Source organism: Macaca fascicularis, chromosome 4 (genome assembly GCF_037993035.2).
Source record: "Macaca fascicularis isolate 582-1 chromosome 4, T2T-MFA8v1.1".
NCBI lineage: Eukaryota > Metazoa > Chordata > Mammalia > Primates > Cercopithecidae > Macaca > Macaca fascicularis.
Window position 1 is genome coordinate 116173718 of NC_088378.1, and position 24199 is coordinate 116197916.

The 24199-nt window shown below is 34.9% G+C and overlaps 1 protein-coding gene across 3 annotated transcripts in view; it reads left to right on the forward strand.

Annotated features, from left to right (window-relative positions):
* Positions 1-24199, forward strand: part of HMGCLL1 (3-hydroxy-3-methylglutaryl-CoA lyase like 1) — a 146522-nt gene that overhangs the window by 24703 nt on the left and 97620 nt on the right. For 2 of the 3 annotated variants that reach the window (XM_005552693.4, XM_074039031.1), the window contains exons 2-3: positions 9129-9209; positions 9435-9542. In XM_005552693.4, the coding sequence (XP_005552750.1) occupies positions 9129-9209; positions 9435-9542 (189 nt within the window). Of the gene's footprint in view, positions 1-3707; positions 3787-9128; positions 9210-9434; positions 9543-24199 lie in introns of those variants that run through there. The other variant, XM_065543897.2, reaches the window with a different exon arrangement.

Consider the following 24199-nt stretch of genomic DNA (forward strand, 5'->3'; position numbering starts at 1 on the left):
AAATATGACAGACAATAGGTGAGTGAATAGAGCAATGAGAGAATTCTATAAAATCCATTGTTTTCTCTCCCAAGCAAATTGGAATTTTAATGCTGTTTTTTCTTTCAGGTATAGAAAAGAAAGCATTCATCCACTGGAGGCTGCATATAATTTAAATAAGGCAGTGTTAATTTGCTTTTGCAAAAATACCGCAACTGTCACAGAAGCTATAATTGGGGTTTACTTTATGGTAGCTTAGTGTCATCCCCTAAAATCATAACATCTTTCTGGTTTGGGTAGAGGCTGTACTGGTGATTAGAGGGGGTTCATGATGAGGCCATCACCCCTATATCTTTTACTTTCTTAGGATGCTTGAGGATGGTAATAATCTCTGCTGTTTCTCCTAATATGCTTTCTTCTTCTCCTCCCCCTACTTCCCCTTCCTTTTCTTTTTCTTTTTTTACTATTTCATCTGAAGGAGAGGAGGGAGAGATTTCAGAAGCTCCTACTTGCCCTTCATTGTTACAGTAGCTCCTACATTACAAGTCAAGGAACCAATAAGCAGTAAGGGCTGTTCCTAATACTAAATATGTTGTTTCCAATTATATACTCAGGGACTGAGAAATAACCACAGGGAATAAGGACCCAGGACTCCACTTATTATGTGGCCCTTGTATTTCTCATTTTAACAAGGGGGATATAATGATACTTTGGGTCTCCAAGTATCATTGTCAAATTGAACCTTGTATCCAAGAATCTGAAATTTTTGGTATTCTTCTTTACCCAGTGTAAATTTACTCAAATGAATGGCTATAGATCTCTTTGGGGAAAGATTATATGAATTACTTTATATAGTTTTCTTAGTATTACAAGGTCCTCATCATAAACATCTGGCTGCTTCTTCAGTCATGTTGTGTTTTTTTTTTTTTTTTTTTTTTTCATCTGAAAATTGGCTAAGATATATAGACTAGGCAAGGGATCCTGACTTTTACATTGAAGTAGCTAACCAAACCAAAACTAATTGATGAACTATATCCTTCATTAATTTGTATTGTATAGGTCAGGATGGCTTAACCTTAACACTATGGATTTTGGATGTCTTCTTTGTTGTGGAGTCCTGTCTTGTGCATTGTAAGATTTTTACCCTACTAGATGCCAGCAGTGCCCAGCAATTTTGACCACCAACAATTTCTCCAGACATTGCCAGATGTCCCTTGGGGTGCAAAATTGTCCTGAATGAGAACTAGCAAATATTTTAACAATTAGACTGCTGCTGGTTACCAGGGAGTAGCAATATCCCACCTACTTTGAAGAATATGAACTAACTGAAAATTAACCAGCAACTGATGTAGCTCCCAAATCCCATTTTAGAGACCACTTCCTCAGCTCACTCCTGGCACTAATTTTCTTAGGTCTGGTTCCCTGGGAACAGTCTCCTGGACAAGGATTTGTTTGCAGAATGTTATTGCCTTTGGATTCAATAACTGTGGGGAAGTAAAGGATATAAAACTAGGTGGAAGAAGAAGTTGAACTATGATGTAGTCACAACAGAGGCTTCAGTCAGTTACACAGGGATCCCAGGAGCTGGTATGGCCCTTCCAGTTAGGATGGGCACATGACCTTGAATAAAGTGGCGCTGTAGCTGAGGGCAGTTACAGAAAAGGGGCTCAGTGAAATGCCATCAGCTGCCAAAACTTTAGTTTCTGAAAATTCCTCTGTCCTAGGCATACCTGAGCAGCATGTCACAACATCCACTATAGTCTATTAATCATATAAATAAAAATGTCCAAAGGTATAGATTTCACCTAACTTCACTAGGATATGGTAACATTTCTCTCAACCCCTTCTGCCACCTTTATCACTCAATAATTTGGCTCCAACAAATATAAAACACTGTTTACATATCAAGAAGTATAAGGGAATAAAGATTGTTGGTTTCTGAGAATTTTTGTTGTGTGTCCGTAATCATGCAAATGCTCATTTTTGTTTTTGCCAATCAGAAAGGAAACATTACATAAAGCTGCATTTTGATGAAAGCTTCATTAATATCTGAAAAATTTTATTTGAAGTTTGAATGGATTTGGGTTGATGACTGTGTGGATGACTGCTTAATAGAGTGCATTACAAAGTCAAAAACTTATAACACGTCACTGATGTGATTTCCCAACTTGTCATTATTATATAACCAACATGGCGTAACCAAAAATTATGTAAAGAAATTTAATTGCTTTTTGTAAATAATAATAACAGCCCCAATTTAAATAACTATTTAGAATGATGAATTATGTCTTCATAGCCAAATATTAAACCAACTGTCCTCAGCTAACACTGCTGTACCGTCTTAGGAGTTTGAACTTGAAAACTCTGACAATTTATGCATTTTAATAGTTTCCTTCAACTTTGTGGCTATCAGGACATGCTGCTGGTATAACTGGCTTAATATGAATAGTTTTTTTTTCTATTATAAACTACTATTTTCAGAAATGTATCATCCCAGAAAATATTACCATGAGGAAACTTGGCATATCACAATTTTAGCCCAGAAAATTAAGCTTTACCAAATACACACAGACATACAGACACACATACACACACACACACACACCCCCACACACACACACCTGTATTTGCAAAAGGCAAAAACAATTTTAGTAGTTTTCAAAATAAATATTGGGACTGACTACAAGATGGGAGAATGTGGGATCAAACACATTTTGTTGGTAAGACACTAAGGAGAGGAAATTTTCTATATAAAATATTTGAAGTCAAATATTTCCTTTTGATTTTCAAAGTAACACGTTTATTACTATCTAAACCTTCAATGTAGCAATAATGATTGTAATTGTAATGAAATATCTATAGGTCATGTTGGCTATTTTTCAGTTTATTTTGTTTCAATGTTAAGCTGCCATGAATACAATAATAAATAATTTTATTTATTAAAACTAAATAATGTAAATAACAGCCACCATTTAAAGAAGCATTATTATGTTCACAGCATCTCATGCTCTGTCAATTCATAGAAGTTTTTCTGTTTTGAATTATTTTAATGCTTTATTAAATTCCTGCATTAAAATTCCTATTCTTGATTTATTTGATTTTTTCTTTTTACATGTACTTTGTCTCATTTTTGTTTTTTCTATTATTTTATTACTATCCATGTTTTATAAACTTAATATTCTCCATTTTCTCTATTATTTAATATTCTCTAATCCACTTAATATCATCTATTTTAATCTATGTATATTTTCTATTTTCATCTTTCATAGTTTGTTTTTTTAATAATATAGTTGTTTTATATTAAAACAATAATTAATTGATGAATATTAAACACCTGCATGCATTTATTGCTCAAGCTACTTTTTAAAAAATGGAATTTATTTAACTAGTAAGTGAACAGATATGGTAAATATGCGAAAAACCTCATTTTAAAAATTTGAATAAACAATTTTAGATGATCTTGTCCATCTTTCTACTACATTTCAGTCTGTCATATGTGGCAAATGCCCCTTGTATAATTTTCTTTTGCTTTTTTGTAACTACTCTTGATTGATTCAAGTGTTCATGAAATGTATATATTTCCAGAAGAAATTTGTATTTAGTTGTGCTGTATGTCTACACTGATACTCTGCACTGATTTTCCATTGAGTGCCAAGAGTTAATATTAGTATACATATACAGAGAGGGCTTTTGTCATTTCTAGAGCTTGTTTTTAATCTCTTCTAAAGCTTTTTACTGAAGACTGTTGAAAACCAAGTACAGCACAACTCTCCACTTCTCTTCTGGCTGTCCAAATACTGCTAAACAGTAAGCAGATACCTTCCTTTACTTTTTGATTTAGTAAATTAAAACATGTTGTTGATTGAGTCTTAGATGACATAATAGTACATTACAAACTTATTTTCATATGGTAACAAATAAATTCTTATTAAACTGCCAAAATTGCCTGTGAATCAACAATGGCACATAGGTATTCTGAAAGAACGGTTTCACTGTCAGCTTTGTTGAGTCAGCCTTCCATTCTAGAGAGATAACCAGGAAGAGAAATGTCTTTTGATTGCTCTGGAGGACCCAGGTTTCTATGGATATCTGCTATATAACTGATAATAGTTTGTGTTTCTCATTATATTTGATTAAGAAGCAACAAATAGCAGAATGTGGAGTTTAACATTACTACAAAATGCACCATGTGCATATTTCAAATGAGACAACAAAAATAGATTCTCTTGGAAAAGCCGATCTCTAATGCCCCCTTAGAAAGCCTAATTTAATTTTGAAAGAAAGTCACACAATTTCCAGATTCAGCCCTCTCATCTGTGTAATGGGGACATTTGATTGGAACATCATAGCAGTTCTTGGGAATACTGGCTATGAAACAGAATATTTCAATATTCATAAAGACCTTATTTACACAAAATAATACTCCTCAAGAAATGAAGTGCATGAAACATAAGCAAATCTGTCCAGAAATTTCTACTATAGATGATGTTATTTTCCTAGGGAAAAAAGCAGTCCTTTCAGGGTGACTAATAAGCAATCATATCTATCACCATTAGAAGGGTTGATTGTATATATAGAAGTCATCCATTATTACTGCTGAGAAATGTGTATGTTACACACACAAGCCTACACACACTGTCATACACCCACACACACTCTAAAGATTTCAGAGAAATCTCCATCAAAATATGCCTTCCATTTAATTTTATGTAAGATTGAAAAATGTGAGTGAAGCACATTACTTATGTTCTGTATAAAAGAATGATTCATTATTATTTTCTTCAACCATAACTCAATAGTTGGTGAAGTATTTAATCTTAACCTAAAGAAAACTAGAATAAGAGCCAGGGAGCTTAGCTGGGTAAACTTAGGAAGTCATTTAATCTCTCTTTCAGGTCTGCCTACCTCACAGAGTTGCTTCACAGATGAAACATTGATAGAAAAGTTCTTTGGAAAAGTAAAGTAACATAAATTCAAGATAGTGTTTCTTTTGTTGTTACTCCATGAAAGTGAACCATTAGAAATCTGATGCCAAACGTAGGCATACACTCAGCCATAAAACATAGCCTTTTGAAACATTCACTCTGGATAAAACATCTTTTGTTTTTTCGCTAGTATCATATACTATACTGCACATTAAACAGGATACACTGAGCTCTGTAACGTAGGATGTTAAATGCTATAAAAATAAATTTTAGACTATTGGCCTGTTTAAGGAGTACATTTCTAACTTCTCCAGACTACATTAAAACACAACACAATTCCTTGTAACTTACAAGTGATTGGTTAATTTTCATATATTCAGTGTGTAAGAAAAGTGTCCCTTCCCATCCCTGCCTCACTGTTGCTTCCAGATCTCTATAGCACTAAACTGTAAGCTAGTCATGGGCAGGAGTTTTTGTTGAATGATTCACCTCCTATACCCAATAACTATAATAATGTTACTTAGCATGTGTTAGCTAAAAGAAAGGTCAATTTTACTTGCCTAAATTTTAGGTGTGAGTTTATTCATTCATTTAGTCATTCATTTAATAAACATAAACCAAGTGCCTATTATGTATCCATTTTGATAACTCTGAGGGTTTTAAAAAAGGAGAAACAGGCAAGCAAATAAGTTCTCATAGATATGCTTTAAAATAGCCTTCTACAAAATGTTATGAAAATATAGAAATAAAATAACTTAATTCCATCTGGGGAAGCCAGAAGTCTCTTGAGTAGATGACAAATTGAATCTCGGATAATCAATAAGAATTTTGTTGAAGAAAATAATTGGGTATTAATGGAGGTAATAATATTATTGAGAAACAATTTTTATGGAACCCTGGCATATCTGCATGTTTTATTAGCAAGGCACTGATTGCCTTTCTTTGAGAATATGTTTTCAAGAATGTTTGTCTAGCAAACAGCCATAGAAAGAGAAATAGTATCTCCCCCTAAGGTAAAGGGCATGTATGTCTACAGCCCATTATGAAATTCTGAGGTTCCCCAAGTGCAGCTCCTGCAGTGTGACCCACTGCATGTGCTGGTGTTACCTGGTCCTCCTCTAGTTTCTCGTTTTTAAATGGGTTGTCTTTCACACGTGTTGACTATGTGTGATTTGAGAGCCCTCTCTTAGTGATCTTTAGTCTCTTCCTAAGCATTACTGTCTCTGTATTGACTTTTTTCTAATGAGCTTAGATATGCACAAACAATGCCTAGTAGGCAAATCCAACTAAATGTTATACAAGCATGTAGAATTCAATAATTCAAAAATAAGCTAATTATCTCCCCACCAGAACATACCTCTCCCCAGATATTCCCCCCTACATGCTGGTCCTTACCTTCTTCTTATATATAATTGGACTGTTTATTACTGGTTCTACTTTGGCATATCCCAGCCCCAGCCCAATGCATGACATATGGACTGTGCTCAATAATTACTTATTGATCACATTGGATGATTTCTTCTGTCACTTCTGTCACTGGCTTAATTCAGATAGCTCAAAAGATTAAATAGTAACATTAGATTCAAAAACAATATCAAGTGAACACATATTCTGCTTTGATTGAAATGGCCATAATTGTTAATGATCTGTAATTTAATTTATTCAGATTACTTGTTAATAATGCCAGCTACACACATTGATGCAAAGAAAGGTCTTCAGTTCTTCAACTGTATTTAGGAGGCATATGGTTAGTACCTTAAAAAACATTAAGTACCTTTTTTTTTTCTTTTTTTGGCAAATATTGTCATTGAGGAAAAGAGAACTCTTCTTCCATGTATGTGCCAAGCTAACTGTTGTTGAAATGCAGTTTCAAGAAACAATCAGTGCTAATAAGACCATATGGCTTAAGATTGCCTAGTTTTGTTTTTGTTTCATTCCTGCCAACTGAAGACTAGAAATAAGAAGAAGGAGGAGTGAGCTTTTCTTAGTCACCTTCCCATGTCATACCTTTTATTTATTGTTCAGTTGAAATTATAGACACTTTGTAAATTAGGCATGATTTCATTTTGTCATCCAAATGGAGTCTAAAGCTGAGGAACCCCAGGCCTTCCTCTCATCCCTCCACTCTCTCAAGTTAACTTCATGCATCACAACCTGCACAGAAAATGCAGAAAAGAAAATTCTTTTTCTTCTAGATTGCTTTTTTTGCTTATTGAATTGACTAATTTCATGGAAATTGTGGAGAGTGGTCTGTAAACATTGTAAAGGGGACCATTTAGATTCTCTTGCTGAGAGCTCAGAATGCTGATAAAACCTGTAACAGCTCTGGGCCCTAAAAATGGCCTTTTAATATTTTTTGTTCCAGAGACTTGAATTTGGTTCTGCATTCAAAACAGCCACCTTGCCCATATATGCTGTAATTTTTAGAAGGACAGAGTGTGACAATATAAACTGGTTGGCTTGGATTCATCATTCCTGATAAAAGACAAAAACAAGCAAACAAAAACCTCTGAAGTACAGATTCTGTGGTTCCTGGCTGATTCTGTCAACTATCCACTTAAAGAACTTGATGATGGGTTACCCAAACTTAACTTGGCTCAGAGGTACCAAGAGATTATGTTGGTACAGTCTGAAAAGATGGAGTATGCTTCTGACTTTAACAGCAATATACAATTTCAAAGGCTCTTTCATTTTCCCCCTGTTTTAAATAACAGCCTTCTAAATGGGCATATTTAGAAGGCAAATATATCTTCTAAACTAGATCCATAGTACCTAGTGTAGGGGCAGAGGTTTCAGAAACCAGACCATTTACCATCTCAGATTTTAGCAAAAGGTAGAACAAGGGGTTGCTACATTTGGCTGGAGCTAGGCTGCTCCCAGCGGGTTATTGTGGTATAGGTTCCACTAGGGGTGGGTCTGTCTTTCAGGGAGCAACACTTAGGTGGTAACTGTGCTGTGTGACCTAGAGAAAAAGTAAGCAGCACATTGTCTTTTCTAGCCTCAGTTTTCTGGGCCCAATTCCCAAAATCAAATTCATGTTCAAGTTCAAAGTATAGAGGGTGGCATCCTGTATACCTCTTCATGGAAGTAGAAGTAGTCTTTTAACTTAAAGAGGTATTTATTTATTTATTTATTTAGACAGGGTCTTATTGTGTCACCCAGGCTGGAATGCAGTGGCACAATCACTGCTCACTGCAGCCTTGATCTCTTGGACTCAAGTAATCTTCCCACCTCAGACTCTCAAGTAGAGTAGCTGGGACTACAGGATACACCACCACCATGCCTGGCTAATTTTTGTATTTTTTTTTTTTAAAAGAGAGATGAGATTTGACTATATTGCCCAGGCTGATCTCAAACTCCTGGGCTCAAGCAATCCATATGCCTTGGCCTTCCAAAATGCTGGGATTACAGGCGTGAGCCACTACACCCAGTTTAAGATGTAATTAAGAGAAATTAAGATGTAAATATCTATCTATCTATCTATCTATCTATCTATCTATCTATCTATCTATCTAAATCTATCTTTCTATGTGTGTGTGTGTGTGTGTGTGTGTGTGTGTGTATTTTTTTTTTTTTTTTTTTTTTTTTTTGAGACGGAGTTTCACACTGTTGCCTGGGCTAGAGTGCAATGGCGCAACCTCAGTTCACTGCAACCTCTGCCTCCTGGGTTCAAGTGACTCTTCTGCCTCAGTCTCCCAAATAGCTGGGATTATAGGTGCCTGCCACCTTCCCCAGTTAATTTATTGTATTTTTAGTAGAGACAGGGTTACACTATGTTGGCTAGGCTGGTCTCAAACTCCTGACCTCATGATCTGCCCACCTCAGTCTCCCAATGTGCTGGGATTACAGGCGTGAGCCACCGTGCCTGGCCAAGATGTAATTTTTAAATGAACTCTAACAGTAGTTAGTTTATCGTCATACACAGACTCACCCAACAGATTTGCTCTTTAGGTCTGAGTAAATCAATTATTCTTCAATTATATTTTATAAATTAATCTTTTGAATTTTAATCATAACTAGACTAAATATCATTTGGTTATAAGGAAAAAATACTTCATGTTGCCAGTAATATAAATAGTGCATTTTCATATCATTTTATTGATTTTTCACTATTTTAATTCTCTAGGGTAAGAGTATAACAAAGTGCAGTTGTTTAACTTTTCAAATAAGCAAGTGTAGCAATCTAAAAGTTATGTTTTCTTGTTCTTACGTTTTGCATTTCAGGAAACATCCCAGTTATCTGGACTCCCTGAGTTTGTTAAAATAGTAGAAGTTGGGCCTAGGGATGGATTGCAGAATGAAAAGGTAGTTTTATATCATTTACTTCAAATGCTGTCTAAATATTAATAGATTTAAGATTGTAAAGATTTACATGGATTTCACATGTTACACGATTATATATCTTTTCTCAATTGCTACTTGAATGTATAAATTACAAATAATACTCATTTTGACTTAGGAAGTAATTTTCTATTTGTGCTTCGGTAGACCCTATATAATTTACTTATAAAATATTTTTTGTTTTCATAGGTTATAGTTCCTACAGATATAAAAATTGAATTTATCAATCGACTTTCCCAAACTGGCTTGTCTGTAATAGAAGTGACTAGCTTTGTGTCTTCCAGATGGGTACCACAGGTATGTAAACCCACAATTTCTTAATTAGATCCTAATTCAACCTCACCAAAAATTATTTGGTAAATACTGTGATATTAACTTGATATCATTACTAATTTTTCATATTCTTACAAAATATTAGCTTGTGGACTGTTTTATGATTAAATAAAAACCCTTTGATGAAGTCCTAAAAGTTACTTAGAACTTTATACTAAGCCTGTGTGAGTATGGTTCAATATAATGAATAGAGGACAAGGCTGTTAAATAGCATTTTAGGGGGTCTGCCCTCTCTTTATCATTTTATGACTGACTTTCTAAATAATCTGAACATCTCCAAATGCATTAGTCATTTTGTCTGTTAGAGGCAAATGATGATAAGTAGCCTGATAGCTTCCTTCTAGAATCCCATATTAAAGAGTGAGAAATGGAGACACGTACTCCTTTTACTTTGCTTTTTTTGACACTTGTATTTGCTAGAGGGATACATCATCAAATACATCATTGAAGATAAAGCAGAAAGTCATCTGGAATTTTGCCTTGAAAGATGACAAGATGAGAGAGCTTTTTCTAGGGTTTTCAGGCATATGGCAGCAGTCATCACTTCTGAGACTTGACTCTGATCTTTGAAAATCAGCACCAGTAAAACACTCTCTCTTCCTATTCCAGTGTCTGTTCTCAGTCCTTGGATCCCTTAATTTCTCCACAGCACTTGGTTTCACTGACTACTCCTGATATCATTTCCTTGGTTTCCATTATTCTCTATTCTAATGAATCAGTTATTTCCCCAATTGCTCTTTCTCTGTCATCTCTGACATCTTTCATGACCTCTTAGTTGAAGGTTCCCCTAAGATTCTGTTTTCAGTGCTTTTCTCTGCCTATCTTCTTTTCTTTGGCTCTCTTTCCAACACCAACAGTCACAAAATCAAATTTGTTGTCCATCCTGCTTTATGCCAGGAGTGCAACTCTTTCCTTCAAAATCCTGGATTTTAAGAGCTGACTTTGTATCCTGTTACTGTCGTATTCAGCTAGGGATACTGTAACAGAATAGCATAGACTGTGTGACTTAAACAGCAGGAGAATTATTTCTCACAGTTATGGAGGCTGGGAAGTCCAACATTTAGGTGCTGGCAGATCCGGTGTCTGGTAAACACCTACTTCCTTATTTGCAGATGGCCATCTTCTCATTCTATCTTCATATGGTGGAGAGCAGAGACAGGGAGCACACCCATGTCTCTCCTTATCATGTTACTAATGCCATTTATGAGGGCTCCACTCCCATCACCTAGTTATCTCCCAAAGACCCTTCCTTTTAATACCATCACATTACAGGTTAGGATTTCAACATAGGAATTTTGAGGAGGTGCAAACATTCAGTCCATAACAGTTACTGATGTATGAAATGTCTTCTTCTTCAATATGGCCTATACTTGTGTCTTCTTTTCAGTCCCATTGATATGTTGGTGATCCAGACCCTCATTAAATAATCATTGCAGTAGTCGCTTAAATGGTATTTATAAGCACTGTTTCTCCATTCGTTATACTTTCCTTGTAAAATAATCTTCCAGAATTATCAGCTTTCACAGTCCCTTCCTTCCTCCCTTCCTTCCTCCCTTCCTTCCTTCCTTCCTTCCTTTCTTCCTCCCTCCCTTCCTTTCCTCCTTCCTTTCCTCCTCCTCTGCCTCCTCCTTCTCCTTCTTTCTTTCTTTTCTTTTCTTCTTTCTTTCTTTCTTTCTTTCTTTCTTTCTTTCTTTCTTTCTTTCTTTCTTTCTTTCTTTCTTTCTTTCTTTCTTTCTTTCTTTCTTTCTCTTTCTTTCTTTCTTTCTTTCTTTCTTTCTTTCTTTCTTTCTTTCTTTCTTTCTTTCTTTCTTTCACTTCTGGGTTGCAAGTGCAGGTTTGTTACTCAGGTAAACAAACATCTGTCATGGGATTTTGTTGTACAGATTATTTCATCACTTAGGTCTTAAGCCTAGTATCCTTTAGTTATTTTTCCTTATCCTCTCCTCCTCCCACCTTCAACTCTTCGATAGGCTCCAGTGTGTGTTGTTCCCCTCTATGTGTCCATGTGTCCTCATCATTTACCTCCCACTTGTATGTGAGAACATGCAGTATTTGGTTTTCTGTTCCTGTGTTAGTTAATGTGCTAGATAATATGTTCGATAACGGCCTCCAGCTTCATCCATATCCCTGCAAAGGACATGACCTCATTCTCTTTATGGCTGCACAGTATCCCACAGTATATATGTACTACGTTATCTTTATACAGTCTCCCATTTACGGGCATTTGGGCTGATTACACATCTTTACTATTGTGAATAGTGCTGCAATTAACATTTACATGCATGTGTCTTTATGATAGAATTATTTATATTCCTTTGGGTATATACCCAGTGATGGGATTGGTAGGTCAAATGACATTTCTGTCTTTAGGCCAAAAAGTCACATTCTAAGTTCTTTAATGAACTTAGAATTGACAAAGCCTGGAAATTTGATTGGGTATTCAAGACTGTCTATTCCTGGCCCATTTTTTTTTCCTTCTTAGCGTTAACTGTATCACTTTGTGGAAGCTACTGCTAAACTAAACTGTTTCTTGTCCTCTATTTACATGTCCTGCCTCTGTCCATATAGCACTTTACCTATACTTGCTTATGTATATCTGTATTTCTGCATTTCTCTGCAGTTGGAACTCAATTAGATAAAAAGGCTTAAAACATTAAAGGCTTTTTAATTGTATTACATTTGAAGTAACAGAAGCCACAATAGGATTAAGAGTAGTAGCAATATGTCACCTTTCACAGAGAGTTACTTTTATTTATCCTCAAAAGAAACTAATTTTCTCTATCCCATTGTCACTGTTTACTCTGTGTGTGTGTGTGTGTGTATGTGTGTATTTTGTTTTGATTAGCCACTACCTATACCATAAATATTATAAAAGTAGTGATCATGTATCTTTTATCTTCTGCTTATCACTGTATACCTATTTCTTAGTACATGGTGAGTAAGTGCTCAATAAATAACTGTAAAATAAAAATAAATCAATCAGTCTGAGAGAAGAATACCATATTACTTTCAATTCTCTGGTATGGGCAACTGATTCTGACTTTGTTCATGTATTTGGTCCTGTATAATGAAGGTCACAAAATTATTTTTTAGGAAAACACTACTAGTTTGACTAGGCTAGTTATATTTCCTTGAAATTGTCAATTTGTAAAATGCTAGCTATTATTTCACTAGCCACCATTAATTTTAAGGGAGTTCTAGACATTTTTATTATATTTATATCTTCATAAAGTTACTTCTGTCTTTAATACAGTCTTTGCTAATTTCACATATTTGATGATTGCTGGAGAGAAACTGAATAGGCTTGTATAACTTTAGAATTAGTGTTAGGAAAGAGAATAGATTTTGCTAATATTATTTGATGAATATTGACCAACCAAAGTTATATTTCAGGTACTAAATGTTGCTAGCCCTCTTCAAAATTCTTTTTTGTTTCCCCAGTGGTGTTATAAAGCTGCCTACAAAATAGTCTTTCCTATAGTAATGTTCATGGCCACATTCTAGTATTATGCAAGAGTGGAAATTGATGATAGATTTTTTAAAACTGACTTAGGACATACCCAGTGAAATTTAGAAGGATAAGGTGGAAATCCTTTTCAGAAGGCTATACTTCTTGCATAGCTAGTTAAGAGAAAAGATGGACAGAAGAAAAAAAAAGGCAGTCCCTTTGTGAGAAGTAATTGGAAAATGCCTTCTGACCTCACATTAAGTAGATACATGTGATGGAACTATAAAATGATATGATTTATTCTAGGTTTGTTCCCGAGTTGAATTTAGGGCTTAACCTACTGAAATTTAATGAACTCTTCCTAGGCTCAAAGTATTATTGAATAAGCGACTGAATTCCCCCACATAGCTTTTGAGTACAGCTGTGGTGACAGGAAGTGCTTCTAAAACTGTGTCCCTGTTCACATTCTGCCTTGAACTTGAGTAAGTGACTTAACCTCTCTAAACCTTGGAAATCCCAGCAGCGATGCCTGCAATACCGGAATGTTGGAGATTTTAAGGCACGTAAATGGTCCCTGAGTGTGAATGCCCACAGTCCAGAGCACCTGACTCCTGACCAGTGCTCACTACTGTTATTTAAGGGAATGCCTAACTAGCAGACAAACTGACGGACAGTTCTTGGGGTTCATACAAGTTCATACAAGGGGTTCATACAAGTTCATACAAGGGGTTCATACGAGCCTTTTCTGATGACTAGCCTTTATTCTGAAGATTGAAGTATGTGTATACTTACAATATTGAGTTGAGCCCAAGTTGAATAATTGAAGATATTTTGCCTTTCAAATACTAAAGACTATGTTATATATTCTACTTTAATACTCATCTAGTTATATACATTCCAATTTTTAAGTGGTTTAAATCAATCACATACTTGTAAAAGATCAATGTGCCTGAATCCAAGACAGAGATGAAATTTATCTTCCAAAGTTGTATCAGTCACTTACTATATAACACATTAAATGTTTGTCAAAGGCAAATATTGAGGATATTCTATTTTTGCAATTTGATTTAGATTTCAGGAAGCTTGTCTGAGCAGATCATTTTAAAATTTCTCTTTTGAATTTTTATATTACTGTCTTATTTTAGAAAAAAAATTTTGAGGTCAGACTTGTCTAACTTAACATCTGAGATTTTTGACAATAATTTTAGTACACCGGCTTACATATATATTGGTTGAAATAATTTCTACTTTTAAGGACAATGTGTGTGGATCTAAATTGGTATTCTATTAATTCTCTGCATCTTATATTTTTTTCCTCAAATGTAGGTCATGGGAATAGTCCTCTACTTTATGTTTAGATTGCTGCTTGATCACTTATTTCTTTTTTTAGGATTTTAAAGCCTTTTTACAGTTTCCCTCCTACTGTTTTGTTTGGCAAAGCCTTTCTAACTCAAACAGCTAAAATAAGAGTTCCACAGTAGCGGGGGTGCCATATAAAACAGGATCCCACACCTATAACCTGAATGGCTAGAGATGATAAAATACCTGTCATTAAAAAATACATGTTCTTTACAACTTATCTGGAAAAAGCTTTCCTTAGAGTGACATGAAATATAAGAACATTTGAAATGAGTCCAGATAGCCCTTCACTCACATGGAATGAACAATAGCAGCAGAAAGAAAACATGTTTATAAAAATAGATGAAGTTTATTGCAACTTTGGAATGTGGCTGTTAGTAGTAAGCTATTTAAACTGTAAATACAATAATCTTTTAAAAAAGTGAACTAGAGTTTCACATTCATCTTCAATTTAGCCATTTGATTGTAAATGTTTTATTCACAAGTGACTTAAATGGGTATCACTTATTTAAAAATAAAAATACATTAAGTATACATAACATTGTACATTTATGTATGCCATAGGCAAAGGCTTAGTTTAAAAATATTTGCTCCCTCATTAGCTATTTTTTAACTGTTGGAATAGATGGGTCACAAGTCTCAATACCAGGGAATAAAAACAGTTTTTCTTTATGAAAGTGGAAGGAAATGTATGTAAAAGACTAATAATTATTTTCAAGTCACTCTAAAACTCACAAATATGTCCTAAGCACAATATTAGCAAGACAGAACGAGTGAACTTACCCCTGCTCTCCTTTCGGTGTGTGATACAAGTAGTTCTTTATTAGCACTGAAGACACATTTACTGGATTGAAGTTTAAAATTCAGATTTACGTTGATGAGATGCAGGAGGCTATACTTTCTGCTACCGAGTCCTGTCCTGATGTCTCCTCCTAGCTCTTTTCTTTTTGAGGAAGGTGGGTGTGGAGAAGAGTCAAAGAAGGAAGTAATTTTGAGGAGGTGTATGTGAGGGTGCACGAAGGGGCTGAAAGAGAGAGAGTGAGAAAGAAAGGAGGCAGAGAGCCCCCAAATTGCTTGCTTATAAGGCACAGTTCATTCGGAAAAACTTTACATTTGGGGAAGTTTCCAGAGTAAGACTCATCCATTATTGCCCAGATGAGTTGGCCCCTGTCACCTTCCCAAAGAGGTTCCTGGTGAAATTTACCAGGACCACAATTCTTATACCCTGGTGCTATAGGCGTCCTTTACCCAGATAGGTGGAGGAGAGGAGAATGTAGATTGAAAGAGAGAGGGAGACTTAAACCAAATTCTCTCCAAATGAGCCTGACTTAAAATACTCAATTCTGTGCATAGAACACTATTTTCTCCTGCACACTAAGATGCTGGCATGCAGGTCAAAACCATATTATGACCCAGCTCTCACTTAATTGATGATCTACTCAGCAACTGTGGGTCTTCCACATGTTTTTATGACAGAAGTAGATCTATTTAATTATACAGTTATCCTTAGGAATCCACCGATTAAAATCACTGAAAATGTTTATTGGTGAAGTCTTCATATTCTTGTCTTTTCTCCTGAATTCATAGAGCAGGTATGCACACTAGTGTTGCTCCCTTGTAAGAGTTGTCATGGTTCATTTTCTGTTTCTAAATATATAAGGCTCGTTTTGTTTTTCAACTTATATAAACACATTGAATTTCCTATATAACAAATAATTGCTGTTTGTCCAATGTTTGGTCTCAGAGAAGGAATGAAGATACTTAGTTCTTTAGTAAATGATCTCAAATGGTCATTGAAGGTTACATGTAGGTAAAATTGTGCTCTGAGAGCTAGATCCACATAGATAAAATATGTTAGCACTTCAAGAAAATAGAAAACAAGCATACACTATTTGCCACCTCATTTTTTCCCGTACTTAAATGGCATGAACCATAGACTCTGCATTGCTTCAATCGGTCTAACGTGTTTTCACTGACTATGCAGCTTGTGGGAAATATTTCATTGTTTGTGCAAATGTATATATTCAAATATGTGTAATTGCCACATATCCTTGAATGCTAGTAAATTTGTGTTGGTTCTTCTGATTGCCTGCACACCAAATAATCTTAAAATTTAACGGCTTAAAACAATAACAACATTTGTTTTGCTTATGGTATTTGTGTATGAAGAATTCAGTAATGACTCAATTGAGTATCTCTAGCTAGAGGTTTCTTAGGTACTAAGTGACATAGACAGTGGTCAGAGCTGGAACAGCAAGGGCAGGGGGCTGGGACAGCTGTAGGCTTGCTGTCCACCTCTCTCTTCCTGTGTTCTCAAAGCCTCTCCTTGTAGTCTTCTGCAGGGGCTAGTTTGGACTTTATCACAGCATAGCAGCTTTAACCTAACATAAATGGCTCAGAGCTCCAAAGATGAGTGTCTTAAGGGGTAGGCAAATGTGGTATGGCTTTTATAACCAAGCCTTGTAAATTTTATAGCATTACTTTTTCATAATCTATTACTTGAAGTAGTTACAAAGCCTACAGAGTTTCAAAAGGAGGGGACAGACCTCACCTTTATATTGGGTCACAGCACTCTGGAAGAGCAAGTGGGAGTGGAAATATCACTGAGGCCTTATTCTAATCTGCCACTTTTATGTTTTTAAAACTGGCCTAATAATTAACTTAATTATATGTTTTTCTTACTAATAGTTAAATAATAAGTACAGTTGATAGCTAAACAAAAAACTCCCAAATTTAAAAAAATACCTATTTTAGTACTGTCATGGCTACCAATACATACCTCACTCCTATCCACTCCCTTTATAAAATTAATTTGTTTTGCTGTAAATGAGATTATGAGGTGTTGAAAACAGTGAGCATACACAACCACACAAATCACTGTCTTAATGTAGAATGAAATTATGTCCATGCCTTTCTGAAGCTGTGTTTTTTTATGTCCAGACCTGTTCATCAAAGTCCTAACTCTGTACTGACACCTTTTCAGAGTCTGTTTTAACTTCTATGACATGTCTGGCATACACACATCCTTCAGTTCTGTATGTTAAATTATTTATGAATAGCTATTTACTTTTGAAATAATACATACCAGGAGGATCTCTTTTCAGAGTAAAATATCAATGTACTTTAGAAATGAAAAGTAACAATTAGATTTTTGTTGCTCTTTAGTTTGCACAAATACCCTGAATTATTTTAACTTGTTGTGTTAAATGTTTCTCTAAATTTGCAAACTTTTGTCTTATTGAATGAAAAAATATAATAATAGCACATATTTTGGATACTAAAATAATAATGAATATTTTGAATACTATACTAGACACTCTTTATAATGTAGCAGTATATTTGATTTATGTTCTATACAAGTGTTACTTATGTAGTAGTGGTATTATTTACTCTATCTTTACAAATAGTGATGATATAAATTCCTGAATTCCTATGGTCACGAGGTGGGGCTGCTAATCAATTTCTGTGTATTTAAGTAGGGATTAACTCAAAATGCAATACTTTAAAGCTGTTCCACTGTATAATTATGTCATTGCTACTGTTACCACATAGGGGAAACAATTGCCCAAAACATATTTGTAAATGTTTAAAACACCCTTTGTCTCACTCAGAAGAGAATATGGAAATGTAAACATTTTTTTCCTTGAGATGGTGGAAGGTTTTTTTTTGTTTTTTTTGTTTGTTTGTTTGTTTTTTTTGTTTTTTTTTTTTTGAGATGGAGTCTTGCTCTATTGCCCAGGCTAGAGTACAGTAGTGCGATCTCAGCTCACTGCAACCTCCAACTCCCGGGTTTAAGCGATTCTTCTGCCTCAGCCTCTCAAGTAGCTGGGATTACAGGCACCCGCCACTGCGACTGGCTAATTTTTGTATTTTTGTTAGAGATGAGGTTTCAGCATCTTGGCCAGGCTAGTCTCGAACTTCTGACCTCATAATCTACCCACCTTGGCCTCCCAAAGTGCTGGGATTATAGGCATGAGTCACCATGCCCTGCCACTATTATTTTTTCTCTTTGAACTTTTTTAAAGGTTAATCTGCAATAAAATAGGTGAAAATATTTGTTGTTAACTTTGTTTGGTATTACCCAGCATTCAACAACTTCGATTCTAGCTGGGATGTAGTTCCACAGCTATATCCTAAGAAAAAGCAAAGCTTATAATGAAAGCAATCATGTCAGCAATTTTATTGTTTAATATTGTTATATTTTCAAGCAGAACATATAATTCAAGTTTTTTTGGTCTTTTTACCCCCACTAGTCTAAAAAATATTATACTGCAAGATTATGCTCAGCATGTACTGCTTTTCAATAGGATGATAATTTCTTCAATTACACTTTGACTAACAAGTTGGGTTTTCTTTGTTCTTAGATTTATAAAAATAACCAAAACTTAATATTAAAATAAAATACTCTACTTCAGAGGTCCCCAGCCTTTTTAGCACAAAGGACTGGTTTTGTGGAAGGCAATTTTTCCACAAATGGGAAGTGGGGGTTAGTTTCCGGAGGATTCAAGTACATTACATTTACTATATCTTGTTTCTATTATTATTACATTATAATATATAATGAAATAATTATACGACTCACTATAATGTAGAATCAGTAGGCGCCCTGAGCTTGTTTTCCTGCAACTAGACAGTCCGATATGGGGCTGATGAAAGACAGTGACAGATCATCAGGTATTAGATTCTCATGAGTGAACAACCTAGATGCCTTGCATGCAGTTCACAATAGGGTTTGCACTGCTATGAAAATCTAATGCAGCTGCTGATCTGACCGGAGGTGGAGCTCAGGAGGTAATGGGAGTGATGGGGAATGGCTATAAATACAGATGAAACTTCACTTTCTCTCCTGCTGCTCACCTTCTGCTGTGTGGCCCCATTCCTAACCAGCCACAGACGAGTACCGGTCTGTGGACTGGGTTGGGTACCACTGCTTCACCTCATCTTTTATTCAGCTGTATTGAGTTCATCATGTTTGTCAATTTATAAATAAGTTTTTCCATGAGAAAGAGAAAAAAAACCTTTCAAAACTGTTTTGGTCACATTAAAATTTCACTTTTGTATCTGACTAAAAGTATCTTAAAATTTGGTCTTGTAGAACTATATGCATGCATTGACATTTGAAAGGTCTGTATGTAATTGTTTAAAACCCAAGCAGAGGTCCAGTTGGCTCAGGAAGACTTGATTCTGACTCTTTAGTGGTTTTTTTGTTTGTTTGTTTGTTTGTTTTGCATTACTCTGATTAGCCTGTTGATAAACAGTTTTGATATTATTTTAGTGCAAACTCATTTCATTGATATGACTCCTAAGCCACTTAACTGCAATCCACTTTGAGAAATGCAGAGTATGCCCTAGGGACTAGACTAGAGGGAATGGAAGTATTTAGTAATACTTATTTCCATCATGCCATAGTACAACTTGCTCACTTGGAGATTCACATCCATTACTCAAAAGCTGGTTTAAACTTTAAAGCATTAAGATGTTAAGCATGGTCCGGATAGCCCAGTTTGAATATGTTCTAGGAGTACTTATTTTGAAGAATACATTATCCATGTATCCTTGAGCACTTAAAATGAAACATATCATAGCAGTTATTTTTAAATGATTAAGATAATGAGTTTTAAAGACATATGTGTTGGCTGGTGTTCATAAAGAGTTGTCATTTGAATAAGTTTTAAAAATAAAAATAAAGTGACTTTTCTAATTTTTGGATACACACATATTGATCTAATATTATCTGATGATTAAATTGCTGGAAAGTTCTCTAGAACTAAGTTCTATGTAGTAAACATAGAGACTTAGAAAGATAAACATGAATGCCAAAAGTAATATTGTATCCCGAATATCACATTAGACAATGGATTTTACATGTAAAAACCTACACATTAGCAAAACGTATATATGCAAATGTTTCACTTGTTTTACATTTGATAAAAGAAAAAGAATATACGTTTTTTATTTAGTGTATGCTTGTAAATAAAAACCATATTTCATAAAATATTTGATTTTATTTTGCTTTTAAAAATTTTATCCAAACTTATCTTGAACATTTGACCTATCAAATCAACACTGATCGGAATTATAATTTTTAGAATAGTAGAATATTTTGTAACATCTATGGATATTGGGTATTTTCTTTGTTAATATATAAGATATATTTTGAAGAATGCTATTTATTTTATAAATGTCTTGGACAAATTTAAATTTGTCATTGCAAAAGCTTATAGGTTATAATTAAGAACTTTGAAATATCAACTTGTTGAAGCAAATTCATGCTAATAACCTTATAGCACTAATACTACTTACTTCAGACCTTCTTATACTGCTATAATGTGTAATCTATTTATAAATTTAACACTATTATTAGTCAAGGTGGATGCATCTTATCTTATACTGAATTCTGCTTATAATACGTAGTAAGAAATACATTTCTGAGCAGCCCAAATATAGTCATCCGTGCCCCCCGCCGACCCCCCGCCAGATCCTCCAGATTTCAGGTTTCCTGAGGTTTTTATCACTTTTTCTGTCTGTTTAACCCATGCTTTCTGGTGGAGCAATACAAAATCTGAGACCTGACTCTTACTCATTTGTGATATGATTTGGCAAAGCATTTTCATCTCTCTATGCCTTGGATTGTTTCCATTTATTCACTCACCCATTTATTGCTTTTATTATGTCTCTATTCAAAACTGCATTGAGTTCTTTGTGTTGGACCCAAATGTTGAATAATAAGTAGTTGCTATCAATAACCATAATATATATCTAATAAGGTAAGTGTAAAGTTAAAATAGATAATTGGAACAAAATTAATAAAAAAAATTCAAACTCATATAAATGGTGTTTTAAAATCAAGTGAATATTTGTAAATGAGTTATAAAATAGAACTTAGTAACCAGGGTATGCTAAACAGTTTGTCATCAAGTACTCTGGCCAGTGTTTTTAAAGTTCTGTCTTATATCAAAACAGAGATCTCCGGATCCATATGATGGCCAAACCACAAATTTGCAATGATGGCATTGCTTGTTGTGGTAATAAGACCCTTTTCTCCGCGGCCAGTGTCTTATTACTTATTGCCAGTGTCTTATTACCAGTGAGTTAGTCTCCTTCCAACAATCCAGGCCTACCCTCCACTCTGGGCAAGTTGGGTTACAGAAAGAAGTGTAAGTATAGAAGGGAAACTTCGTTTACAGTCTGTATACAGTAACTACAATTAGATATAGTATTTCAAAAATCACTTCTGCTTTCATGCATGGGAAATAACAACTTTGACAGTGTTATTATCAAACATAAAGACATGATATATGAGAGGCAGCACAGTTGAGTGGAAAGAAAATTATACTGGGAGCTTTGAGACTTCTTGCCCTACTTCAGAATGATGTTGGGAACATGATTGTTTTGACATGGGAAGACCAGGAGGGTGGTCACAAAAGGCATTGACCTGAACAAAGAATAACTAATCCATATTTATTATGTTTATCTTAGGAAACTAGGAAATGCTATCGAATAAAATGACTTTTGTTTCTTTATCCGGAATATTGGTCCCCCAGTTTATAACTCACAGATCCATTTGGGTAGCTTGGGTCTATTTTATTAATTTAAGAAATGAATACTTGTAGACATTAGTGGATCATGACTCAAATGTCTTGCCTGCATTTACAGTAGAAGAGGTTGGCCATATGCTTCTTATTTTGTTCACTCTTGATACATGCAGGCATTTCATCCAATAGAGGGCAGTACAGAGGTCCTTAGTACACAAAGGTAATGCTGAATAAAGAAGTACAGGAAATTATACACAAGACCAAATTAGTTTCAAGGCTTCTGGACTTAAGAAGTTTTGTGAATATGGTGTCAGTCTATTTTAGCTTTGGCAGCCAAGACAGGGTATTGGGTAGAAAAAAAAAAAAAACTGGATGTTCAATTTTCCAGAGATTTCCTGTGTTTATTATTGTAAGACTGTGATTTATTAAAACTGTCTTACTTCTTCAAGCAGACCAAGATTTCCTCTGTGCTACTGAGGCTAAGATATATGGGGTTTGTACAAGGAGTCTGTGAATGAGACTCGGTTACTGTACCCAGGCTACAGTGCTATTCATAGCTGGCTAGAGCGTTTTCACCCAGGGTTGTCAGGAAGAGCTCTAGTCTCATTTTTTCTCATTACTGAATTTACGAATGTATTGCCTTTAAGAGGAGTTACTGCTCAAATTGAGTTTTGAGTTATAGGGTCTGAAACCACATTATTTACATTTTTATAGTAATCGATGGCATGTGTTGAAGAAATTGCATGCTCTATGTTTCTTTCCTGTTGTATGCCTGCATGCAGAAAGTAATACCATCAGTTATGTCTAATCCAGCTACTGGAGATTGTAGACAAATAGCTTCTGATATTATCCACTCATTTTGAAGAGAAATGAATATTGTCCTGGGTGATAGAGCTGGCGGTAGGGCAAAGAAAGCAAAGAATCCTTCAGAAATATTTTTTAAAAATTATTTAGCAATCTATATTAGAGAGAAGGAAAAATGGGGGCTTATAAGTCCCTGAGTTTAAGTCTGTTTCCGAGCAAAATTTAGGATAGTTGATTAAACAGAGCATTTATGAACATGAGATGTACTCGGAAATCTTATGGATGTACCAATAATAAGACATACCAAACTGACCTCACTTGTTTGCTGATAGTATTTCTGGAGTATTTCAAAAATATCCTTGACTATCTTGTTGATATTGCTCTGAGCAAGATATGAAATTTTACCAAAACTGGTATTTTCCAAATGTTAGTATTTATCAGTGAAACTTTTTTTTTGTCATGGGTAAAACTTTGTGTAGAACTTCAATATATGATATAGACAAGAAAGTTACCATAAAAGATTTGTTGAGGTCCCTTCCAGACTGTAGGAGAGGTCTTATCAATGTGATCATCCGTTATAAGTTTTTATGAAAGGTTCAATCGTTATTTTTGCGTTCTTTTTCTTAAGGAGGCTCCCTCCTAAATTGCAGTCACTTTAGGTTCAAGGCCACAAAATTGGGATTCATCTTTGAATAAAAATATAATTAGTCTTCCTTTATTGAAGTAGGGTCAGAAGGCCTAGAATGTGCTAATTTGGCCCCCTTCAAGCCAACCTTTTTGATCCCCAAACTTGTTGATTTCTAACATCTCCTGAGAAGTTTTGGTAATTATAGATTCCTGGATCTGGCAGGAGAACAGATTCAGAATCTGTACCAATATGACCAAGAAATCTGTATTTTTAAAAAGTACCTCAAATAATGCTGTTGACAGATTCAATTTGAGAGATATTGGGCTAGATGATAAAATATGCTGCAAAACTGTTCAGCCTGAAGGTAAGTTCTCTCTAGGAGCTCTGCCTTTGATATTCTGATACACGCAATCTTTAGCAGTGACTAAGATGAAGATATAGAAGATAGAAGATATGGAAGATATAGAAGATAGAAGATATGAAAGATATGTTTATCAAGGAGGTGTAGAGAAAATGCTTTGCAGTCAGATAGACTTGGGTCCCTGCCCGGCTTTTGCACTCACTAACTGGGTGATCTTTGTTTCTAATATCATGATGTAGTTCTGTTGATGTTAGACTTCAATAAGGTTGGGAATCAACAAGGTTGGCTTGAGGGAGGCCAAACCAGTGAACTCTAGGCCCTCTGCTCCTCCTTCAATAAGGAAAGCCTAATTTTATTTTTATTCAGAGGTGAATCCGCATTTTATGGGCCTGAAGTGATTGCAACTTGGAAAGGAGTCTCTTATTAGGTTGTTAAAAATGTATAAAAGGATACCACATAAAGAATTAAATACCTATAGGTTTAACA